Source organism: Trifolium pratense, linkage group LG4, assembly GCF_020283565.1.
Source record: "Trifolium pratense cultivar HEN17-A07 linkage group LG4, ARS_RC_1.1, whole genome shotgun sequence".
Lineage (NCBI taxonomy): Eukaryota > Viridiplantae > Streptophyta > Magnoliopsida > Fabales > Fabaceae > Trifolium > Trifolium pratense.
Genome location: NC_060062.1, coordinates 30,172,858 through 30,199,435, shown reverse-complemented (window position 1 = coordinate 30,199,435; position 26,578 = coordinate 30,172,858). Strand labels below are relative to the sequence as shown.

The 26,578-nt window shown below is 33.6% G+C and overlaps 2 protein-coding genes across 4 annotated transcripts; both read right to left on the bottom strand.

Annotated features, from left to right (window-relative positions):
* Nucleotides 1–407: 407 nt before the first annotated feature.
* LOC123881846 (putative disease resistance protein RGA1) lies at nt 408–4,746 on the bottom strand. Of its 3 annotated transcripts, none has more exons than XR_006799625.1 (2): nt 1,224–4,746; nt 408–821 (listed from the first exon to the last, which is right to left on the bottom strand). XR_006799625.1 is itself a non-coding variant. In XM_045930593.1 (1 exon), exon 1 carries the CDS (start codon nt 4,348–4,350, stop codon nt 1,318–1,320), a length of 3,033 nt encoding a protein of 1,010 aa, XP_045786549.1. In that variant the 5' UTR covers nt 4,351–4,556; the 3' UTR covers nt 1,023–1,317. The 3 variants fall into 3 exon arrangements, 1 of the variants encoding a protein (XP_045786549.1); XR_006799626.1 differs by having other exon boundaries at nt 408–825; nt 1,234–4,534; XM_045930593.1 differs by lacking the exon at nt 408–821 and having other exon boundaries at nt 1,023–4,556.
* Nucleotides 4,747–20,576: 15,830 nt separating this feature from the next.
* Nucleotides 20,577–26,259, bottom strand: LOC123922451. The gene is made up of 2 exons (XM_045975165.1): nt 25,841–26,259; nt 20,577–20,867 (listed from the first exon to the last, which is right to left on the bottom strand). Exons 1-2 carry the CDS (start codon nt 26,210–26,212, stop codon nt 20,577–20,579), a joined length of 663 nt encoding a protein of 220 aa, XP_045831121.1. The 5' UTR covers nt 26,213–26,259.
* Between the last annotated feature and the right edge of the window lie 319 nt (nt 26,260–26,578).

Genomic DNA, 26,578 nt, shown 5'->3' with positions numbered 1-26,578 from the left:
AGAAGGTTATACACCTTGAGACAGATGGTCAGGGTGCAAAAGTTGAAGATGACAGTTTTGTGGAAGAAACGGTGGATCTAAACGAGAATAATGGCTTTTCGTTACAATCACATGTCCAAAAAGGTAACTAAACGAGAATAAATTACTTTTCGTTACAATCACATGTCCAAAAAGGTAACTCAACGAGAATAATGGCCGGTTCAGAGTTCCTTTAAGGCCGATCAAAATGTTATCATAAAAAATCAATCAAATCCAAAGTTGAATTCAATTTCGTAAAAATGGAACGGTAAACATGAGACGCAGATTTAACTGAGAAAATTGAAGAAAGGAACACATGTCTTGGTAAGTGGAACACTGAAATGGAAACAGTGAAAGTGAGTGAGTTAAGTGTGGAGAAGAGAAAGAAATGTGAACATAGAGAACTGGTTTGATTATAGATCTTATCTCACTGTCAAACATATAACAAGTTTATATATGGCTGAGCATTGAGCAACTACTATCTTGAGCTTAAACATAATCACTATTCATTACATAACAAGCTGTAAATTTAAAAGATTACATGGTAAACTAAACTGAACCATTTTTTATATATAGAAGAATAAGAAGAATCCAATCAAAGGAGATCGGTCAAAGTTATGTGTCAATACACATTGTAGTAAAACCAAAGAGACTGTAAAATCTAATACATTGTTTCTGACAAAAGCTGAAATCAGCGAATTATAAGAACTTCCATTGCAGCTGAAAATAGCAAATCATAATGAACTCAAAGTATTCACATCTATCAACTTGGCAACAACTAGAGCAGAATCTGTTCAATTGACCTATAAACAAGAAATATAAAGTTCGAAGTCAGTTTAATTGTTCATAGGCCTTGAATTGGTAAGAGTTTGATGCATGCATAAACAACTTGCTTTTACGTATATTCCTTAGTAGCAGATTTTGTAGCAGTAAAAGTCAATAATGAGAATATATACCAATGTTCTTCAAATGGCATAAAAATATAGAAAAGAAAGACAAGAAGCTTCAGAAATTACAGTCAGTTATATATCAAAATGAAGAAGTCATTAACATGAAACGACATGCCTTCTGAGAAAGTTGAGAAAATAGTTACAATTAAAACTAAACATGATATTAGTAAATTTCAATTCCATAAACAAAAAGGGATATTCACTTACTAAACTAACAAGTGAGAAAATGAAATAAATAAATAAATACAAACTTACCTATGGCTATGAAAGCAAAAAAGAGAAATTAACACAACGAAAAGATAGATGAAGGGAGAATCCTGTTGAAATTAGAAGCAACACAACACCATCATCACCAGATGTTTAAATTTGGAATATGTGCTATCTTGTCCCAGTCCTCCCCTGTTCCCTCCTTGCATCGTTCCTTTAATGTTGGGCATTCTTGAATATCCAAACTCTCAAGAGAAGTGAGGTTTCGAATACCCTCCGGCAAGCATCGCAATCCTTTACAATTGACAATCTGTAGAGATCGAAGGGATTGTAGATTTTCCCAAATTAGCTCTGGTAAAGACTCAAGCTCATCACAGTCAGAGATAGAGAGATGCTCTAAAGCTAGGTTAAAGGGTTCATTTGGTAACTCCTTCAATTTTGAGAATTGAAATATTTTTAGAGTTTGAAGAAAAGTAAGGTTTGTGAACATCCCCTCTGGGAAGGATGTTATTCCTTCAACGCCTCCAGAAAGGGTAAGACGAGTAAGACAGCAGAAGTTAGAGATTGACCTCAGTAACTCATTGTTACATTGCCATACAGTGAGTTTTTTAACAGATGGAAGACACGGCAGTGCAAGTTTAGGGCAATGTTCGATTATCAATTCAGAAAGACAAGGAAACATCTCCCCTCTTTCCACTTTCAATAACCCCTCTATGTTTGGTAACCCTATTAAATGGAGTACCTCCAGAGATGGGAAAACTCTCTCCTCCATACCATCTTGACACTCATCATCCAAGTATTTTAGATTATCCATCTTCCATACTTCCAATCTTTTTAGAGATTGTAGTTTACCAAATGATGGAAGCCGCACACATTTCTTGCAATTCCAAAGATTAAGAGAAACTAAATTACTAAGAATACTTATCCAACTTGGTAACAATAATCCTTCATAGTCATCTATTCTCAACCTCTTGAGGTTTGAGTGAGGTTGAAGCCCTTCAAGTACTTGCTCAGCATTTGTATCTCCAGACCATGACAACAATAATTCTTTGAGGTCTTTTTTACACATCAAATTGGCTTCTTGAGCTTCAGATAAACTGCCAACATTTTCTAAGCCTTTAATACTCAGTTCTCCACCTAGGTTTAGATCACGTAACTCTGCCAAGCTATTACCTTTCTCTAAACTAACAATGTATAAACTTAATGTTCTTAGGCAAGATATTTTTCCAATGTTTGGAAACAAGCGAGACAACGAATAACAATATCTAATGACTAGATGTCTAAGATTTTGTAAGCAAGCCAAGCGTTTTGGAAGACAACTCAGTTTATCACAAAATTTTATTTTCAAGATTTCCAATTTTTGTAAGTTGTAAATAGAGTCAGGTAACGATTCTATGTCAAGGTCACTAAGTCCCAAATACCTTAAATGAATTAAACTCCCTAATGATGGCACAACATTGATAAAGGATGTGCTTAAAACTCGAAGAAAACGATTTGTTGGGAAGTAATGATGTTTGCTTTCACTATATCGTTCCAACTCATACAAAGTTCGCAAAGATTCAACTTTTTTGAAGGCACCCTCATCGATTGATAACAAGTCATCGAGGTGAACACTTATGTGGTGTGTGCTTTTTGACAAACTGATCTTGTTTGCAGACTCCAAATGGAAACATTCTTGCCCCATTATTGATTGAGCAAGATCATGGACAAGATCATGCATCTTGAAAGAAATGTCTCCATAATATGTATCCATCTTAATGTCTTGAAAGAATGATTTTTGGCATAGTTCATTCCAAATCATGCTGCCAACATCTTCAACCTCCAAACTTTTCCTAGATGAAATAAATCCATTAGCCATCCAAAGATGAATCAATTCTTCCTTCCACATTAATGTATCTTTCGGAAATAGAGCACAAAAAGAGAAACATTGCTTTAAAGTCGGCGTTAAATAAGAATAGCTCAACATCAAGGCTGGCAAAACATAATTGTCACTCTGTGAATCCCAAAGGTTACTTTCTTTAATTTCCAACCATTCTTTTTCTCCACTCCTTGAGCGCATTAGACTTCCCAATGCTTGTGCAGCAAGAGGCAATCCCCCGCACTTTTTTGCTATATCTTTGCCTATTTCCACGAGCTCTACTTGTTCTTCTCTGTCATGTCCAAATGCATATTGTTTGAATAACAACCAACATTCACTTTCAGTGAGGCCAGACAAATGATGAGCTTGACATGTTCCCATGATTGATGCAACAACCTCATCACGAGTGGAAACTAAACAAGAACTACCTTTGGATCCACTGGACAACACTGATTTCAGCTGGTTCCATTTCTCTTGGCTCAATCCGAATTTCAGTTCTTCATTTTTGTTCCAAACGTCATCTAAAACTAGCAAAAATCTTTTACCTTGCAATAGTTCTTGCGCCTTTCTTTGTATTACCTCTAAATCCAAGGCATCACATTTCTCACTGTTGATAGATTCTATAATGGAACATAGAATCCTCTTGACCGAGAAAGCTTCAGAAACACAAACCCATATCTTTGTATCGAAGTTGGTGGTACTCCTCACCCTTTGATCATTGAAGACCAATTGAGCGAGAGTTGTTTTTCCAACACCTCCTAAGCCAACAATGGGATAGACGGAAAGGGAGTTAGAGTTGCTCCCTTGGTTGATAAGAAAGTCGACAATCTTCTCTTTATCATCTTCTCGTCCATACACATTTGGTTCAGCAATAATTGAGCTTGTTTGACGCCATTCAGCCACTTCAACTGTCAATTCCTTAGCAGTAACACCCTCTTGGAGAAGAAACTTGTTCTTCTTGTCAGCAATTTCATCGAATCTGCTTGAAATTTCTTTCAACCTGTTTCCAATCTTGTGGCGTAAAATGATATTCTTTGGTTTGAAAGCGGATGAGCCCTTAAGTCGATTGGATTTAATGGAACACTCATCAAGGATATCATCAAGCACATATACAGCATCTTTGAGTTGTTGTAACCATACCTTAATAGAGCGGTCTGTGAGTTGTTTCTTCTCAGCATCTTCAAGTACTGCCTTGATCAGTTCTAAGTTAGTTGATAGCTTTTGAGCCTTTGAACTGATTCCAGAAATGATTGAAAATTCATTTTGAAGAAGAGATATCAAATTCTCAAACGCAACTCCAAGTAAAGCATCAGCCATATTTTCAGAAAAAGAAAGAGTTGAAAAGATGAGAAAGTGGTTTAGATTAAAGGAGTAGTAAACAGAAGAGCTGTGAGATGAATGCAATGGCAGCTCAATAATTATGAAGAAATATCCACAAAGCCAGATTCCATTATTTCAATAATTGATGCAACTTGCAAGGTTCCATTATTGACTTTACCCACTTGGGTGGTTGTAGGACACATTTTCAATCACAAGTTTACCGTGTGGTCCATTATTGACTTTACTTGTCTCTTTTTCTTTGTGTTCATACCTGAACAGACATAAAGAATCTACTTTTATATCAAAATTGATGAACAAACTTTACTCTATAATTACTTTGATTTGATTTAGCTTTTGGGAGAGATTATAATGTAACTTTTTTTTTTTACAGTTTTGTTCTAAGAAACATCAAGGACTGAGTACTACTCTTGTTTTATGCACTTAGTAGTGTGACCAAGGTTGTCAGAACCGGACCGGTCATCGAACCGGCGAGCTCATCGGTTCAAGGTTCAATTGGACGGATTTTGCATTAATATGCCTCTTAGTTCTTCATCCTTCTATATTCCTTCTTAGACTTATCCATTGCACTCTGACAGGTTGTGTTTGGGAAATGTAGAATCGAACAAGTCTAACATCTAAGCTGATAAAAGCTTTATGAGTGCTATTGCAACACAAAAACTGATTGTTGGGTAGTCAATCAAGTTTTAGAAATTAGAATAGTTAATCAGCTACAAAGTTGGTAATTAAACTGATTGTAAGTATGGTTAGAAGTTTATAATAAGTTATCTACTGTTACATGCATTTCTAAAGGCCAAAATTCTATTTTAACAACTTATATTTCTGCAAAATTGTAAATTCAATTCTGTAAATTCAATTCTGCCTTAAAATATAATTTGAAGTGAAGTATATTTAAATATTAAAAATGATACTATAAATACAGTATTAGACACAATAATCTTAAAGTTGGAAGCAGAACTAATTAAGTGCACTAAAATTTATTTTGATAGAAGGATTTAGAGATAGCTGCTGTCACGACCCAACTCCAATCGTGACCGGCGCACGAACTAATACTAGTCCGGCAAGCCTAATGACCGAATTTAACAAACAATAAATATATTATTTCCAAATGACTATTTACTTTAGAACAATTTTACTGAAATTTCGACAAAGTCTCATCTGTATTTTCAATGTTTCCAAATCAGAATAAATCCTGTTTTACATGATACATCATCAGCTAGAGTTTTGAGAAATACATGTTTAAATTTATACATTTCAAAACAAGATATTCCTAGACTCAAAATAGCTGCAGATACTCGATGATCAACTCCAAATATACATATACAAAATAGTTTTTCATCAAGAAGGCCTACCAAAAGAGTGACATTGACAAATCTTTAACTCTGCTAGAAGCTTTCTATTCAGTTGACTTTGAATCTGAAAAAAAATATAAGATGAAGGAGTAAGTCACAAGGACTTAGTGAGAGATAACAACCATTACCAACTAGATGGGAAACACACAAAGGCACGAGCATTTGATTTTTAGAAAGCTTGTAATAATTATTGTATAGTAGTAACTACAAAATATAAATAATACTTGATCCAAATCATTATAGAGTTTGAAATTTGAAATAATAAAAATATAGAAATCCAATCAAATAAAAAGAAGTCATAACGAGAGAATCGAGAGACGGCTCCATCTCGTTGATAGCCCTTTCCTCCTAAGAGTGGCCTTTCACTTAGGGGCGGCTCCATCTAACGGATAGCCCTTTTCTACTCGATTACGAAAACACATCCTCATCTTTAATTAGGTTGTCTACAACTCGTCGATAGTCAATTCGTTACGATAGAATCGAGAGACGGCTCCATCTCGTTGATAGCCCTTTCCTCCTAAGAGTGGCCTCTCACTTAGTGGCGGCTCCATCTAACGGATAGCCCTTTTCTACTCGATATTATATAACTAGGTGCACCTAGACCGTTATCCTTGTTATCGGTTACTTGATTGAAATCATTATTCTGAAAACATATTTATCAAAATCCACGTTTCACGAGATATTGAAATTTATGTAAAAATACCACAATCAAACCTCATTTTCAATTCATTTGCTCAACAAGTCATGGATAAGTCCAAATAGAGTATAGTTAATTTGATGACTTGGAAATTATATAACAATGACGAGAAAATGTTCAAAGGGTGTGTTCCCCAATTTTATAAATACTTTAACATAGAAAATAAGTAACATAAAATTGATAATAGTAGTTAAAATAAGTAGTAATGATCATCATCAACTCACAACTATGAAGACCGACTAATTTTGCTCTCCAACGACTCCCAGAGAAGCATGTGAAGATTCCGGCGTAATATCTGAGTATCAGCAATATTATATTTTCTTTAGATTCACAAACTCATTATAGAACTATAGTAATAACAGATAACCATGAAATCTTCTAATATATACTCTAACTTCTGGATTGGAATTAATTTCTAACCCACTAATCATGTCTAAATATGCACTAATTGAAATGTAAGTTGATAAATATACCTCAAAGAACCTTAATGAGCAACTTTCACAAAATGGGTATTCTTCTTCTTCTAAGCACAAACCCTAACCCCAAAACACTAACTCTCACTTGTATTATGAATAGCTTAGCTTAGATGTATAGTTTTTCTTGTGGGTGTTTTGATTTGTGGAAGAAAATTGATGATTTAAAAGAAAATAGGAAAGAAAGAAGTAAATTGAAAGTGGGGTGTTGATGAAAGGCTGAAGCTTAGAAATGGAAAGTGAAAGAAGAAATGGAAACGTAAGACAAAACAATGGCGGTGGGTTCCGTGTTAATTTATTTTTTTATTTATTCATTACTATTATTTTTTAAAGGGGCTTTTCATTTTATTTTATAATATTTTTTAAAAATAAATATTAAACGGTGCGTTTCAGTCTTCTCCCCTTAAAGAAATTCGTCCTCGAATTTATACTACTAACCTTGATTTTCAAATAAGTGTGGATACTCTGCTCGCATGATCTCTTCCGACTCCCAAGTTGCTTCTTCAGCCGACGATCCTTTCCAAAGGACCTTCACTGAAGCAATATCCTTTGAACGTAATTGTGTAACTTCCTTATCTACTAATGCTATTGGGTGTTCGGTGTATGACAAGTTCTCATCTAATCATGACTAATCACATGAAAGGGTTATAAAAGGTATTTCCGTAGCATAGAAATGTAAAAGACCGTTCGAACTGTCAAAAGATATGGTCGAAGGGCCAAAGTGATAAGCTAGAAGTTTCGAATCACTACCAAAACTCTAACATTTCAATGAACTTTGAACAAATTTTCCCATTTTTGTCAAACCACATTACACGCTACATTGGCGAAACATGTAGGAATACATGCTCTCCCACATTGAACCCTAAGGGCGACACCTCTGATTAGAGTAAAATTTTTCCTACTTCGAGTTGTCATTAAACACTCTTAGATGATCTTAACATTTTCAATGATATCTTGGATCAACTCTAGGCGCACTAGTTTAGACTAGCCAACTTCAAACCATCCTACCGAAAACATACATCATCTATACACAATGCCGCAAAAGTTACTTTAATACCAGACTGGTAACTACTTATATGACAATTCTATCATAGAAAAACATTGGTCATCTTCCTCCAATATTAAGAACACAAGAACAGAACATATCCTCTATGTTTTTTTATAGTTTTGACAAATTGACCATCGGTCCTAGGATAATGATTGTACTAAGATTCAAACGGGATCCTATTTCTGATAGACATCTAAAACGGAACAGGCAACTGAGCAAGCCATGTTGTCAGAGATAGTAGAGATTGACATACCATGTAAAGAAAGGATCTCGTTTAAATAAATCTTAACATAATGACCTACGGATGGTTTAAAGTTTCTACTGTTGCTTATATGAAAAATGGTCTACTGTTGGCACAATTCCATTAGCATTCTTGCTGTAACTAACTAAAATTCAACAATAGACCTTAGAATCACATCTCTTTTAGTTCAATGGTCTATTACTTTAGGCATTTGGAACCATACTTTCACATCTTACAATCATTAAAACAGTATACTCAAGGTTCTCACTCTTGTGACATCTGTAAGACCACCCCTAACAAGAACTTATATAAGGTTGCAACATTACTTTCAAACAAAACACGCAAGGAATTGAACATAAAATTAAAGGTACCGAACTTAAATTATGTCTTGAACAATGATGTATGGAGGTTTTATGAGTAGCACCTCACACACTTCTAGTTTTATTTGACACCCTGCTTTAACTATAATCATTGCAGCATATCAGAATCTCCTTTCCACCAACATGCTTCCGCTGCACAACTCTGATTTGTTTGGTATAAGTAGTTTATGACTGTATTCCATAATACTCACCTAATTTACTCTCTACTGTTTCAATTTATCAACTCGTGATCTAATAACCCAAGAAACATATAGTAAGAAATATTGAGAGGTTTAAAAATTAGTCTTCAAGAGCTTATAAATAAAAAAAACACTTGTTTCATTCATTCCAGAAGTTAATCACCTTGAATGACTATCAAGGGGCATCATTCTATTATAACTAGTATTTATGTTATATAAACCACCTACTTCATATTTAATTTACATCTTAATAGTCTACCAACCAAGCCTAGACATACTCAATCCAAATGTATTCCTATATCAAGGAATATTAAATTTCAAGTTTAATAATATCCTTATCAAGGCCTAAATTTTTACTGATAAATATGTCAATAGCCTAGAAGCTACTAACCAATGCAGAGTTAATAGGCGGTTTTCCACCTGTTTCTATTGCTTAGGAATTTCACAGATGAGTAATTTTTTTATTTTATTTTGGTGACTCATAAGAAAAGGTAGAATTTTGAGACTTGAAAAAAAAAAAAAAAATTTCAATCCTAGTAGGTCTTCGGTACAATCTTGATGTGAAAACTCCCAGGTTTATGACCGTTATACTAACTCTATCAAATATCCATAAAGATGTTAGAACATTAGTAAACTCAAAAGACATAACCAGAATTATATAATGCTCATAGTATGTGCAAAGAGTTTTCATTGAAATAAAACCCCTCTCAACCTTTAATTGGTGATGCCTAGACCGCAAATCAATCCTAGACAAAACACTTAGCTTCTTGAAGTTATCAAACAACCCGTCACTTCAAAGTAAACAATATTCACTCGTTACTACCCTACTATTCGATTCTCTACCACACAATACCACATGAGTACGGTTCATCTTTCTTCCCTATAAACAATATCACAGCTTCCCAAGGAAAAGAAGTTGGACTAATAAATATCTTATTGAGAAAATCATATAGCTTCTCCCTTAACACTTAAAGTTATGCTAACTATTTGATCAAGAGATATGGATGTCGTTGAGTGTTAGGAACCAAGTTTATAGAGATCTTAATATTCTTATCACGAAGCAATCTAAGAAATTCTTCAGGAAAAACATTAGGAAACTCATGTTTTTGGAACTATTTAATTTTTTTTTTCTTCACTCACTTGTATTTCCATAATCAAGAATAATTATCCATAATAACTCCCTTTTTAATAACTTGTTAGATCCTAAACAAGAGGTTAAATTATATGGTACAAAATCACGTTCTACTCGCAAAGGATAAAAGCAATTTACCCAATATCTCAATTCTCACTCCCTTGTTATAATAGACTAAGGTGATATGATGGAAGAACATCCAATTCATACACAACATCCTGTCATAATCTATACTAAAGCTACCAGTGTTAATTCATGACTAGATAATAATTGTGTCGTAGCTGCCAAGGACGACCCCTCCTGTTATTGCATACTCGACCACATTGAAAGTACATTTTACCCTCTTTGAAAAAAAAAATCAGATTGAAATCAACCTTTAGAGTCAAAATTATCCTAAGGAAAAGTGAATTATCTATATGCCCCATAATCTAATCTACGACTCTACACTGTGTAAAAAAAAAAAAAAAATTGTCTACTAGAACTATCTCTCTTGTGATACTAATATTTGTTGTGACTTGAAAGTTCTGCAAAACGAGTTTTGTTCTTTGAAATTGACATAACCTCAGTTTGTTTAAATCCCTCATAGTCATAATTTAAACCATCTCCAAAACTTTCTAGAAGAAAACGAGTCATAAACAATCAAGAGATCTCACTCCATGCCAACGTCGATGATCCTATTTGTACAGGTAAGTGTATAAAACAAGTCATATACCAAATCCTCCAACTTAAATGATGTCAACTTCACTGCCCTTATATCTGAGCATCCTAACGTTTTTTATAACCTCTTTAGATAGTCAATGAATTTAAGTGGATCCTCACGCACACTCGACGTAGAAAAGGTAAGGGTTTAAGTATCACAAATTTCTCTACATCAACATTAATCTCTCTAGATGGGGTTATCGTCTAGTACTCACCCTGGCTAACTACTTGTGACCCATAAACATTTTTTGTCTTAGATTATCGTTATAATGCTACTTCTCAACAACAATCACAATAAGTTGTTGCAATACCTTTAGCAATATTCGTCTTCCTCTAGGCACCTCAACACTAACTACTACTACTACAGCCAATCACGTCCGTCGACATGAACGTCGCATCCTCGATCATCTACTTTAAATCGACAACGAGTACGTACGAATCATAACCTCTTTAACTAGGTTGGGAAGTAAACCATAAGGAAAAACTTCGCTTCTAGTGGAGATCCTAGTGTTGGGTGGCGTCCTCACCAAATGAAAGAAAATTGACCGAATATTGGACAAGACGACAAACAGATGTAAACAAATCAAAGACCAAAAGAGAGATGATAGGATTGGACAACAAGTGAGACAGAGACTACCATAGAGTATTAATAGCTTCTTGCAAGTAAATGGTGCCGCGGTTCACAATTTACTAGCAAAAATCTATTATCACTCTATGTCTGCAGCTATTAGCATCTACAACCGAGCTCTGATACCAACTTTGTCACGACCCAACTCCAATCGTGACCGGCGCACGAACTAATACTAGTCCGGCAAGCCTAATGACCGAATTTAACAAACAATAAATATATTATTTCCAAATGACTATTTACTTTAGAACAATTTTACTGAAATTTCGACAAAGTCTCATCTGTATTTTCAATGTTTCCAAATCAGAATAAATCCTGTTTTACATGATACATCATCAGCTAGAGTTTTGAGAAATACATGTTTAAATTTATACATTTCAAAACAAGATATTCCTAGACTCAAAATAGCTGCAGATACTCGATGATCAACTCCAAATATACATATACAAAATAGTTTTTCATCAAGAAGGCCTACCAAAAGAGTGACATTGACAAATCTTTAACTCTGCTAGAAGCTTTCTATTCAGTTGACTTTGAATCTGAAAAAAAATATAAGATGAAGGAGTAAGTCACAAGGACTTAGTGAGAGATAACAACCATTACCAACTAGATGGGAAACACACAAAGGCACGAGCATTTGATTTTTAGAAAGCTTGTAATAATTATTGTATAGTAGTAACTACAAAATATAAATAATACTTGATCCAAATCATTATAGAGTTTGAAATTTGAAATAATAAAAATATAGAAATCCAATCAAATAAAAAGAAGTCATAACGAGAGAATCGAGAGACGGCTCCATCTCGTTGATAGCCCTTTCCTCCTAAGAGTGGCCTTTCACTTAGGGGCGGCTCCATCTAACGGATAGCCCTTTTCTACTCGATTACGAAAACACATCCTCATCTTTAATTAGGTTGTCTACAACTCGTCGATAGTCAATTCGTTACGATAGAATCGAGAGACGGCTCCATCTCGTTGATAGCCCTTTCCTCCTAAGAGTGGCCTCTCACTTAGTGGCAGCTCCATCTAACGAATAGCCCTTTTCTACTCGATATTATATAACTAGGTGCACCTAGACCGTTATCCTTGTTATCGGTTACTTGATTGAAATCATTATTCTGAAAACATATTTATCAAAATCCACGTTTCACGAGATATTGAAATTTATGTAAAAATACCACAATCAAACCTCATTTTCAATTCATTTGCTCAACAAGTCATGGATAAGTCCAAATAGAGTATAGTTAATTTGATGACTTGGAAATTATATAACAATGACGAGAAAATGTTCAAAGGGTGTGTTCCCCAATTTTATAAATACTTTAACATAGAAAATAAGTAACATAAAATTGATAATAGTAGTTAAAATAAGTAGTAATGATCATCATCAACTCACAACTATGAAAACCGACTAATTTTGCTCTCCAACGACTCCCAGAGAAGCATGTGAAGATTCCGGCGTAATATCTGAGTATCAGCAATATTATATTTTCTTTAGATTCACAAACTCATTATAGAACTATAGTAATAACAGATAACCATGAAATCTTCTAATATATACTCTAACTTCTGGATTGGAATTAATTTCTAACCCACTAATCATGTCTAAATATGCACTAATTGAAATGTAAGTTGATAAATATACCTCAAAGAACCTTAATGAGCAACTTTCACAAAATGGGTATTCTTCTTCTTCTAAGCACAAACCCTAACCCCAAAACACTAACTCTCACTTGTATTATGAATAGCTTAGCTTAGATGTATAGTTTTTCTTGTGGGTGTTTTGATTTGTGGAAGAAAATTGATGATTTAAAAGAAAATAGGAAAGAAAGAAGTAAATTGAAAGTGGGGTGTTGATGAAAGGCTGAAGCTTAGAAATGGAAAGTGAAAGAAGAAATGGAAACGTAAGACAAAACAATGGCGATTGGGTTCCGTGTTAATTTATTTTTTTATTTATTCATTACTATTATTTTTTAAAGGGGCTTTTCATTTTATTTTATAATATTTTTTTAAAATAAATATTAAACGGTGCGTTTCAGCTGCATAATAATAAGCAACCATTCCACTTTGCCTTTACAGCATGCCAAACTGGAATACACAACACTTTCATTATTAATGGTATTATCTAGAAGCACCGATACCTCTATGATTAGGCGTGTCGCGGTGTCCGACACTCGTCCGACACGTGTCGGATAGCTCATATCAATGTCAAAAAAAATTCAATTTTTTCTTTAGTTTGACACTCCTTTGATCGGTGTCCGACACTTGTAAAACACTCGTGTCGAACAAGTGTCCCAAAAATAATTATTTTTTCTTTACTTATACTCTTCTTAGGCACATATCAGACACATCTACAAGAGTTAAAGATGTGTAGAAACAACAATATTGATCAATGAGGGATTGAAGACATTACATTTTGATTACGATATTTTTAGTTTTTTCGATCGTAGATGGAAAAATAAAGGTAAAATACTATCATATCTTGTTTTAAAACTTTTTTTAAAAAATAATTTGCTCAAATTAGATTTACATGTATATATTTTGATTCTCAATTTATATGTTTTATAAATATGTAGCGGTATCGGTGTCCTATATTTTTTACATTAACGGTGTTGTGGTGTCCGTGTCGTGTCACGGTGTCCGTGCTTCATAGGGTATTATACAATTATTGTATACATTCTTAACAGCATAGTAATTATAGCATGTCCAATTGCACTGCACAATTATTGTCATTCCATTTTGCAGTTGCATATATTTCAAGATTCAACGTAAAGATCATCACGGAATTGTGGATCTATCTTCATATCACGAAAATATTTCAAAAGCAAGTGATCTATATTCCTTGATAATAATTTAGTTCATAATACTCCCTCCGGTCCTTTTTATAAGGAACAATTTGAAAAAAAAATTTGGTCCTTTTTATAAGAAACAATCATTAAATTTATTTTTACAATTCCATTTCTACCCTTATTAAATTGTATCCATTCCAAAGTTATGCATTAATTAGAGTAACATATTCCCTAAGAATAAATTAATACACCAAGGTTAGTTTTGGAATAGATCGTAAAATTTTAGAATTTTTATTAAGAAAAATAAGGTTTCTTGGTATGTGTGTTTTTACCAAATTGTTCCTTATAATAAGGACCAGAGGGAGTAATACACATCAGACATCTTTGTTTAAAAAAAAAAAAACAATTATATTTAAATATAAGATATAACAAACAATACTATTTATGAAAACCTTCAGAATTGTCTACTACTAGAAATTTGCTATTTTCCTGTGAATTTGCCTGCAGAAAATAATCTGCAGCTATTTCTAAGAATTTTCCTGCGGATTTCACACTCAGGACTCCTTTCCTGCGGGTTTTCAGGAAAATCCGCAGGTCTTTCCGAGGATTTTCCTGCGGAATTTTGCACTCGACCACTTTCCTGCGGATTTTGATACTTCAGGAAATTCCGCAGATATATCCAAGGCTTTTCCTGCGGATTTTGGCACCCCATGTTCATGCAGATTTTACTACTTCAGAAAATTCCGCAGGTAACTTTTAATGTTTTTTTTAATTTAAAAGTTATGATTAAGATTTAAAAAAAAAAATATGATTAAGATAAAAAATATTTTTTTTGAAGAAGCTAAATTAGCTCACCCAAATTGACACCAGAGAGAATCGAACCTCCGACCTCAAGAGGAACACAGTCTCAGGTCCCAAGTCAATACCAATGCACCAACCCAAGTGGGTTAAGATAAAAAATGTTAAAATTAAAATACAAAAAATATAATTTGTCGTTCATCACTCAACCCTCGCATTCTCCAGAACTCTGAAATCAATTTCTTTTCACAATGAACTCATTCCTTTCCACAACGAACCCTAAATCACAATCGCGAAATTCATTCATCTGAAAATCACAATCGATCATGATCTCTCCACGAAACCTATCCTTCTCTAGGGAAACTCATTCTTCAGAAAACTCATCGCAAATCCTTCGGTGAACTTCTCTTGCGAATCCTATGACTTCTTCTTCTTCTTCTTCAGTGAATTGCAAATCCCACGAAGGTTTTAGCTGGGAACCAGAATCCGCAGGAAACGTGTTTCCTGCGAATTGTTTGCCCAAATTCGCAGGAAAACAACAAATTTCTAGTAGTGGTGGTTCAAAGTCTAAACTAGACAAAATTTTGAATTAGTTTGTACAAAATGAATAGACCCTAGTAAGATGCATCACCCTCCTTAAAAGTAAAAGTGGTTTTAGCCCCCTCCTCATCGCAGTTGCGGGAATCGAACGGTGGTACTCCCTATTAAGTTCAACACCAATCACCACTAAATCAACTAACTATTGATAAAGTACATTTTCTTAGAGAAGAGCGTGAAATGGATTGGGATGGATTATGATTAACTCTAACTTTGATTTAAATTTTAATTGAGCCATTTTGAGGACCCTAACCCCAAACAAACCTGATTAAAAGTAAAAGTCTATAAGCCTATCAAAATTTATTAGTTTTTTTATATGTGTGTCCGTATCTAAAAGGACCAAAAATTAAAGACAGAGAAAGTACAATTATGTCATTTTTTGAATTTTTTTACCAAATCAATTATAAGATAAACGGATATTGTTGATGAAATTAATATTAACAAAATGAAAATTAAATATTTGTCACTTAAATAAAAATTCCATACATTTTCCTAGATTGAAAGTAATCATATTTGAGGATTGTTAAACATAGTGTCCATTTGGGATTTTAAGAGGGGAGGGAGGAGGGCTTTGAAATATAAGAAGGATGAAGTGGATGGAATGAAAGACTTTGGAAAGGGAGGGCTTCAGGATTTTTTCTTTCATGATAATATTTTTACCAAATTTAGATAAACTCAAAAATCGTATTGAAGAGTTTTTGATAAATTATTCAAATTCAATCCATGTTATTATAATATTCTCAATATTTAAAATATATTGTTATAAAAAAAATACTTAAAACATGCTCCAATTAAAATTTGGCCAAATTACAGGGACAAAAAATTAAAATTCGCTTAAATTACAGGACGAAATTTAAAATTCATAAATGTGAAAATTTATGCTCCAATTCTGCATTTTTTACCTTCTCACCACCATTTGAGAACTCTTCTCACCATCTTCAAACTACAAACCTAATCAATTCTTCGTTTTCTCATAAAATGTTTAATCTTAAGATCATTTTTTCAATTCTGAAATATATTTCATCTTAATTTTTAAATTTTGTCTAGTTTCCTTTACATATTTAGTGTTAAAAAGATAAAATTCTCTATTTATGTCATTTCTCATCATCTGTTATCACCACAGTGATTATATTATGGTACTCTAATTTCTTATATTATTCCACGACTTAAACTCTGGTTTTTATGTAAAAAATGGGAAAGAGAAATCAAATATATCTTAAAACAAAAACTGTTAAAGAGAAACAAAACTTCCTCTCTCTCAACTTTTAGCCGGTCCTAATTTTATTTTCTTCTCTTCTTTGAGTTTTCTTCCTCTTTTACTAGTAAGGGGGTGATTGTAGGGCATTTTTGGCCTAAAATTACTTCTCTGCATCTTTTTTCTCTTGTTTTTAATCTAAATAAGTAATTTTCACATAAATTGAGTCTTTTAATTGTTATTTTGTTTAGTTTTGTTGTGACTTTAATTTTATAATGTTATTCGTAGGCATTCTGCCGTTGTATGCTATTAACTTGGATCATTTCAGTTTGTTCGTAGATTCATCCTTTTTATTTTTAGCTATATTGAATTTGTATCTGATGTACTCTATCAATTATTGGAATGAATGAATATATTTTTCTTTTATAAATTAAATGTTAAAGCGATTGTAAGATTTTTTAAAAAATGATACTATATGTTTTTTTCTGTCAAAAATTGTCTTTTGAAAAGAAGATTTTTTGCATCGAAGAATTTATGGGGTTTCCAAGTTGAAGAAAGTGAGATGAGTTTTTTAATGATGTTGGTGGTATAGTAGAAAATGAAGAATTGGATAATGAGTTTTTCACATTTATGGATTTTAAATTTGCTCCCAGTAATTTGTGCGAATTTTGATTTTAATTTGTAATTTGTGGGAATTTTAGTTTCCGTCCATATAATTTGCAAAGTCAACACCTCTGAACATTGAACACATGACAGTGGTTTAGCATATTTTAGTAATGCCAGCATGTAGAGCTTTCAATTTAGGGGGCCAAGCAAATTTGGACTCAGCTCAAATATGAAGGCCCCAAATATGATAATCATTTTTTATTTTTTTTTAAAAAAAAGCCAAAATGAGACCTATATAAATAAAACCAAAATCTCCTCAGCACAAGACGTGCCAATGGAGATTAAAAAAGATTACAAGAGAGTCAAAATACAAAAATCATAAAGAAATTATACAATGCCCAAACAAATATGATAAGTGATCACGGTCGTTTCGTGGTCAAATAATATTTTAAGTTAAGAGTAATACAAGGCAGTTCACCTTGGTCGTCTCCAAAGACTCACAATCAGTTTATCTATATTAGAACAATTCAAAAACTGTAAATTATGGGGATTTGTTTGTTAACAGAACGTAAGAAAAATGTGAAATTTGATTGATTTAAAACGATCAATTCATTGGCTTCGGATAACTCGACCTTAATTCTATCATAGGTAACACATAATCATTCACACAACTATTTATGCTTTGGTTGATTTATAAAACTAATTATACAAGCAAGAACTAGTTTTACAACGAATTCATTCGATTAAGCATCTAATGCGTTCAACCGGCCGTGAAAGGTGATCAAGCATCTCAGACCACGGCCAATATCCTAACTTATTCGATCAACCTATTGCTAAGCGCAATTGTATACCAATTTCTGTTCGGTTTAATTTATAACAAGCGATGAATTAAAATGAGTGAAACTACTGTATCAATTCGAATATAACAATTAAGCAATCATCTAACAAGAATTAATACAGTGGAAAAGGGGACGAAATTGATAATGAAAAGCATAAACATGAACGAATTTTGACATTAAAAACAGACCTCAAGAATCATGAATCGAGTTCCTTACCAATGAATTGAAAGATGAAAATTAGTTTTCCATGAAGTTGTGACGGCTAGGGTTTGATAATTTTCGTGAACAGTGAATAATCTGCCCTAGCTGACTTTTTTCGGTTTAAATAATACATGGAAACGGGCCTTAAAACAATTGGGCCGAAAACATAAAGTTGAGCTGAAAGTTAATAATTTAATTCGTCTGGAACATAAACGTAATTATTCGACTCATTTGTGCTCCGAATTGACTTGAGGCTTCAACACAAAAGTTGTAGCTCTCTTTCTCAGCTTTCCAACGCATCCTCCCGCGCCTCAATCCGGTATACGTAGCTCCAGTTATGACCTACAGACTGCGAAGGTGTCAAGTTATTATTAATTCAGAAAATAAGTGACGAAAATAAAATAAAGCTAGAAATAAACTTAAATATAAAAACACATTGAAATGGTGAAAATAATGAAATAAACCATATGAATACTTGAGTACAATAGTAGAAGAATGTGCATTAAAATGCATCGATCAATAAGCATAAATAGCAAAAAATAATTTGGCTTAATTACACTTTTAGTCCCTTATCTTTATTTTATGTTTCAAATTGATTCCTTATCTTTTAATAGTTTCAAGTTGGTCCCTTATCTTTTTTGCAGGTTTCATGTTGATCTCTCCCGTGAAATTTTTCACTATTACCGTTAAGGGACCAACTTGAAACTTAAAATAAACATAAGGGACCAAAAATTGCAATTAAGCCAAAAGATTTCTATGCCTACAATTAACTCTTTACCCCTACATTTTTATGATATTCCAATTTTACCCTTAATTATATTATTTTTAATATTTTTTACTTTATTCTATTCAACTTTTCAAGATCTCTGCGCACCCCCTCCACTACAGTGTTCAGGGACGCTTAAATTGTTTTGGTTTGATACATTTTATCAGATCGTCGAATCCTACCATCTCATTCTCTAATAATTGTCCCTGATAAATAAATGAATTAAAAAAATGCCAGAAGTAACCTTCGAACCAGATTACATTTTATAGGCCCTCGCTCAGCGAACAGGTAGCGACCAGTTCGCTGTCGCTCGTTGTCGCTCGCCAGGAGTTGTCCTTGCACTGCCTATGCTCGCTAGCCGTCGCTAAGCGACCAGTTCGCTGTCGCTCGCCAAAAGTTGTCTGTGCACTGACTATGCTCGCTATCCCTCGCCAGGCCGTCGCTAAGCGACTAATACTGTGCAGAACATGTTTTGTTGATGTTTTAAAGTGTAATTAGACACTTGTAACATGGTTTAATGGTATTCTTACATGATTGTTGATGCTTATTGATGCTTATAATGCTCATTGTTAATCGTTGATGATTGTTAATCATGTATGAAATTATAAATGAAGAATATTAAGGTTTTGTTTAATCTTAATGATGAAGAATGTTGGATAGTGTTCCACATTGTAAATGAAGAGCTTTATGCTAAATAACTGTGAGTGAATTCATGAAAAACATATACATGCATTCATGAATTAAATAGGATATTGGATATTCCAATAAAGAAGTATGTCAGATTATATTTAACCGATAAAGAAGGATATTAGAGGTGAGATACTTTAATAAAGAAGATGGTACCACATGCATTAGAGATGTCTAGGATGACATTCATAAAGTTGAAGCATTAGAGTTGCATTAGGTTATGTGTACATTTATGTGATAAGTGATATGTGACACATGCTTGGCTAATTGCAATAATTGATAATTGATGTTTGAGTATTCGATTATATGTGTTTAAGAACTTATAATTGAATGATAGATGTTGATGTATATGTATAATGTATGATTATGTATGTATTATGAAGGAGTGTTTAAGTACCGTTTTACTTACACTTATGTTTTGATTATGTGATCTAACTCTCAGGTTTTGTGTTATGTGCTGGACCGTTGGGGGTTCAGATAATCAGGTTGAGGATCCGGCTCAGAGTTAGAGAGTTTGCTCGTGCTTTGTGGTAACGCGCTTTTTGGTGAGGAGTTTAGCTTAGACTACTCCTTTATATATATATATATGTATATCTTTTTGATGGGTTGTATAGAATTGCTCTGATTAGGTGTTTACCGTGTCGGGTTATTCGCTTGAATTGTACTTAAGCCCGTGATGGCATATTTGACCTTGCTAATCCTTACTTTTTGTTGTAAACATAATATCCTTGTTGTTGATATGGCTTAGAGCCTTAGGATATTATGTGAACAATATGGTTATTGTATGACATGCACAATGAACTATATTTGATTTTAATTTCCGTTGTGCTAGCATGACGTGTTTGTGCTATGGTTTTTGTATTATAATCGTGACGTCTTAATTTCTTAAGTGTTTTATTTATTTATATTCAATAAATTCGCGTAAAGGGGTTTTGGTGTTACACCATGCTTTAGGACAATTTTTCCACTCCCAGTACATGCAGTCAATATTGTCAATCATCCCTGGGAACCCCCGCATTTCACTAACATGTAGTATTTTTTGCAGGTCATCTTGGGTTGGTGCTCTCAGATACACTTGCTCATACAATCGTATGATTCCTTTACATAATCTACGTAAGCACTCCAATGTTGTAGTACCTCCTATTTTGATGTACTCATCGACCGCATCTGCTTCCATACCATATGCTAACTGATCAGTGCATTTTGGCACATATTTTCTAGTATTATAATTTAGCATATTAGTAGTCTTTCTACAATAATATCGAGTTTTTATTATGTTTCTAAGTTTTGGGTCACAATTGAGCCTTAATGAATTTATTTGACCAATTTTCGTATTTAATGACATATTGATCCTTCTCAGTCTGCAGGTCATAACTTGAGCTACGAGTATCGGATTGAGGTGTGCAAATATGCGTTGGAAAGACAAGAGAAAGAGCTACAACTTTCATGTTAAGGCTAGAACCCAGTTCGGAGCGCAACGCAGTCAAATATTTACGTTTATGTTCCAGACTTTATGAAAATAATGTAATTTCGGGTCAAACTTATGTTTTTCGACCCGTAGCTTTTTAAGCCCAATTTTCTATGAGTACTTAAGCAAAAACACAGCTAGGGTTTGAAAATTCGGATTTCACGCAAAAAAATAGAAAAGAAAGGCTGCTACATTCTCATGGAGAACTAGCAACCCTAGGTTGATCCATTGGTATACGGGAACATCGTTCATGACTTCTTGAGGTTCAATTCTCAATAGTAATTCAGTTTATTTATTTATTGTCTTCTCTTATCAATTCATGCTCTTTATTTATTTATGAAACTCGAATATAGTGATGCTTAATCTCTATTTTGAGTTATATATTGTGAGACTTTTCAGATTGATTCATCGCTTGTATGACTAGTTCGAATAGGAATTGATATAGGTTTTTTCGCGCTTAGCAAAAAAGGGTTGGTCGAAATCTGTCATGATACAAACCGTGTTCTAAGTGACGCTTGTTCACTACTCATGGTTAGTTGAACACATTCTTTGCTTAATCGAATGAATTCGTATAAACTGTTTATCGCTTGTATAATCGGTCTTATAAACCAACCAAGGCATGAATATATAAACAATATTTTATGTGAACCGAGGATAGAATCATAACGAAGTTTTCCTAAAACCAATGGATTGATCGTCTTTTTATCAATTGAATTTCTAATACTACTCTTTCGATCTAAACAAACCCAAAACCCCATATTTAATTGTGTTATTCATTGTTCTTATTTTTACTAATTATTAAATTAGAGGTCCTTGTGAGACGACCAAGGTTAACTACCTTGTTACTACTTTTCTTAATTAAAACTTATTTTGATCACGAAACGACAGTGATCAAATTGGCGCCGTTGCCGGGGATCTCTGATTAGGATTAGTAAAATTGAGAACTAACTAACATTACTAACAATTTTGTTTTGTGAGTTTTAGTTGTGTTTCAGGTTCTGACGTTGAATTTTGTAGTGAAGCTGAAAAATAATTAATTTTCGGTTCATATCTTGGATTGATCCGAAATTTGGTCCACAAATCCGAAAAAAATCAAGGAACAAAACTTTCGTATCTTTGATACGAAAATTCAGGCTGAGATTGCGAAATTCCTTCGTTTAGACCACTTTTTATTTTTTTTGAATTTTTCATATATTTAAAAAAATCCAAAAAAAATTATATATAGATTTGTTTGATTTTTAGAGATTTTAGGTGGTATTTTTATTTTTTTTAGATTTTATTTGACTCAATTTTTTATTTTTCTCTTCATTTCATTTAGACAAAAAAAAAAAAACCTATAAAAAAAATGGAAGATTCATTGGACCAGTTGACTTATATAATTAATTGCTTGGATGCAAGAAAACAACAAACATGCTATCAAAATCATATTCCAACTGTGATGTGTAATATTTGTTCTTCGAGTTTTCATATTAGTGATGCATGTCCTATATTGTTAGATACTGCTCTTTGTGGTGAGACCCAATTTGTAGGTAATTTTCAAGGACAATACTATCAAGAACAAAATTCATATCTTGAAGAACAGCCTATTTGGTCACATCCACAGTTTCAGCAAATTGATTCATTGGTAGTTGAACCACAACCTAGTTTGGAAGAAATGATAATGCAGATGGCTGAAAATAATAAGAGAATGGCTGAAGATCATTTGCAATTTCTTCAACATATGCAAGTTATGAAAGTCCAAACTGATCAAGTTGAACAAATAATCTCCACCGTCCATCGAATTCAAGAGGAGAAGATGTCTCATGTTGATGTACAACCTGCTGCACTATTAGAGGTAATGCAATGTGATACAAGTCTTGATGAAACTCCAAGTGAGCCCATTGAAACAATACTTGTTTCCGTTGATGAACACAAAATAAGCAACATAAATTCAAGTGAATGCATGGAAGAGATTACACCACAAAATTTATTGAAATCTGATTTAGATGAATTATATACTTCTCTTGAAGTAGATAAATCTTTTGAAATTTTTGCTTGTGAATGTGGTGTTTGTAATATTTGTCATGAGATCAATGCAGCTATTTTAGGTGAAGACATTTTGATTCCGGCAACCAGTTGTGCAGAAATCCCAACAAATTCAATAACTCTTGAAGTTAACACAAAAAGTGTGGATTTTAGTCGGAAGCAACCATTTTCTATAGCAAAAAGATTGTTGGTGGAACCTCTGATTAAGCCGCACAACAAGCAGCCATCCTTCATCATTTGTGCATCTCTTCCACCCAATTTATCTGACTCACAAGCTAAATGTGGATTTTCTGATATTCATGCTTTTGTTATTGCAGGTCCACCATATACATTGGCTATTCCTCCTAAGCCACCAGATTTTTTACTAAAGGGCAAGTCCACTTGCCACTTGCTTCTTCCTGTTACGTGTATTCGTAGTGTGGAACGACCTCCTCCAAAACCACCAGACATGAAAGCTACACCTTAGCCCTCGGGTGTGTTCCTTCCTTTTCTTTATGCTTATTGTTATACATTGCGGACAATGTCTGTTTTAAGTGTGGGGGGGACATTTATTTATTTTATTTTTTTGTCAATTAAAAAAAAATAGTAATAATAAAATAAAAAATAAATTTAGCATGCATGCAATTGTTATGAGTAGTTACATGTTTTAAGACTAGAGCAATATAGCTGTAGGATTGGTGAAATTTTTGGAAATTCTTGTTTTCATGCTTGATATGATGATCTTTGCACCTTAATGCACAACTGCTGAAAAACATGCAAACTTAGTAGTGGCTTGATAAATCTTTAAAATACACAGTCATTATCCTAAGTTGTCTGAGTATAGAATATGATAAAGAGGTATGATTAGGACTAAGTTTGAAGGAAAGCTGGATTACTTGATTGTAGGATCATGGCTAGATTAAATGATGGGATACTACACAATAAAAAAAAAATTAAAAAAATTAATTATAGAATAAGTTCCTATGCCCGAAACTGGAGGAACAATACTGAATATGTTGAGTTCCTGTGCCCGAAACTGGAGGAACAAATGTTGTGTAGGGTGCTCTATTCGGAGTAACAGGTTGGACTCATTATAAGTGAGATCCCGTCAGGTGAAAAGGTAGAGTAGCACCTAAAGCATAACTAAAATGAACTTAAGTAGTATCCTTGCGTATAAAAATCAAAAAGCCTGTGAGAACAAGAAAAGCGTAGCTTCCCCTCAAGCTGAAATCCGAACTCAAACTCTGAGTTGTAGGAAAGAAAAGACAGCTTAGTATCCTGACTGTGTAGTTTTCAAGAAGGATCATGTCATGACTCTGGTTGACAGTAATAGGCAGTACACACACACACGCAGGGTTATCGTTGACAGCTGATATACAAGAGTTATGTCAATCTTTGAAATACAGTCCACGGTTGGAAGCTTGAATCCTAGAATTTGTTGATTGCTTGTGATGATTGTAGCATGCTTTGTTCTTGAGTTTTGCTCAGGAGAGCAAAAGAATAAGTGTGGGGGAATTTGATCAGTGCATTTTGGCACATATTTTCTAGTATTATAATTTAGCATATTAGTAGTCTTTCTACAATAATATCGAGTTTTTATTATGTTTCTAAGTTTTGGGTCACAATTGAGCCTTAATGAATTTATTTGACCAATTTTCGTATTTAATGACATATTGATCCTTCTCAGTCTGCAGGTCATAACTTGAGCTACGAGTATCGGATTGAGGTGTGCAAATATGCGTTGGAAAGACAAGAGAAAGAGCTACAACTTTCATGTTAAGGCTAGAACCCAGTTCGGAGCGCAACGCAGTCAAATATTTACGTTTATGTTCCAGACTTTATGAAAATAATGTAATTTCGGGTCAAACTTATGTTTTTCGACCCGTAGCTTTTTAAGCCCAATTTTCTATGAGTACTTAAGCAAAAACACAGCTAGGGTTTGAAAATTCGGATTTCACGCAAAAAAATAGAAAAGAAAGGCTGCTACATTCTCATGGAGAACTAGCAACCCTAGGTTGATCCATTGGTATACGGGAACATCGTTCATGACTTCTTGAGGTTCAATTCTCAATAGTAATTCAGTTTATTTATTTATTGTCTTCTCTTATCAATTCATGCTCTTTATTTATTTATGAAACTCGAATATAGTGATGCTTAATCTCTATTTTGAGTTATATATTGTGAGACTTTTCGGATTGATTCATCGCTTGTATGACTAGTTCGAATAGGAATTGATATAGGTTTTTTCGCGCTTAGCAAAAAAGGGTTGGTCGAAATCTGTCATGATACAAACCGTGTTCTAAGTGACGCTTGTTCACTACTCATGGTTAGTTGAACACATTCTTTGCTTAATCGAATGAATTCGTATAAACTGTTTATCGCTTGTATAATCGGTCTTATAAACCAACCAAGGCATGAATATATAAACAATATTTTATGTGAACCGAGGATAGAATCATAACGAAGTTTTCCTAAAACCAATGGATTGATCGTCTTTTTATCAATTGAATTTCTAATACTACTCTTTCGATCTAAACAAACCCAAAACCCCATATTTAATTGTGTTATTCATTGTTCTTATTTTTACTAATTATTAAATTAGAGGTCCTTGTGAGACGACCAAGGTTAACTACCTTGTTACTACTTTTCTTAATTAAAACTTATTTTGATCACGAAACGACAGTGATCACTAACATACACATTGCTGTGTTACATTTTGCTAAGGGTGATATACCTTCTTTATTGGCTGCATCAACTCGCTGGATGAAGTAGTTATCACTACTTGAAAGGTCCCCAACGATTCGAAGGAAAACATGTTTTTGCATCCGGTACCGACGACGAAACATTGCATCGTCATATGTAGGCTCATTGGAAAAATAGTCGTCAATTAGTCTTTTGTTTGCCGCTGCATGATCTCTATTGAGATATTTTCTAGTACGAGGTGCATTATCTTCCAATATTTTCTGTCGACGCTCTCTAAATCGATTGAGTATATAAGTTTCTTCAATTTCACGTCTTTGTTTGTAGGCTGCGATATCAAAATGATATTTTGATGGATCCATTTTTTGTGATATTGGAAGTAGATTGGATATGAGATTTGGGATATTGGAAGTAGTTGGATGAGATTTAGGATATTGGAGGTAGATTGATACATAAATGGCTGTATGAGTCCCTATATATAAATGGTAGACCACTGACGGATTTGAAATAAATATTGTATAGAGTTAATAATCAGATATAGATCATATTCGAATTGGGTGGTAGAGCACTGACGGATTTGAAATAAATGTTGTATAGAGTTAATTATCAGATAAAGATGAGATTCGAATTGGATGGTAGACCACTGACGGATTTGAAATAAATATGGTGGGGTTGGTACTACACTGACATAATGATAGCATACAATACCAAATGCTAGTTGGTTCAGT

What these genes read in the sequence shown, in the direction of transcription:
- LOC123881846 (XM_045930593.1), bottom strand. Translation starts at nt 4,350, where the DNA reads ATGGCTGATGCTTTACTTGGAGTTGCGTTTGAGAATTTGATATCTCTT.
- LOC123922451 (XM_045975165.1), bottom strand. Translation starts at nt 26,212, where the DNA reads ATGGATCCATCAAAATATCATTTTGATATCGCAGCCTACAAACAAAGA. An exon ending in ACACAGCAATGTGTATGTTA is followed by an intron (nt 20,868 to 25,840) that starts GTGATCACTGTC and finishes TGCACTGATCAG; the next exon opens with TTAGCATATGGTATGGAAGC.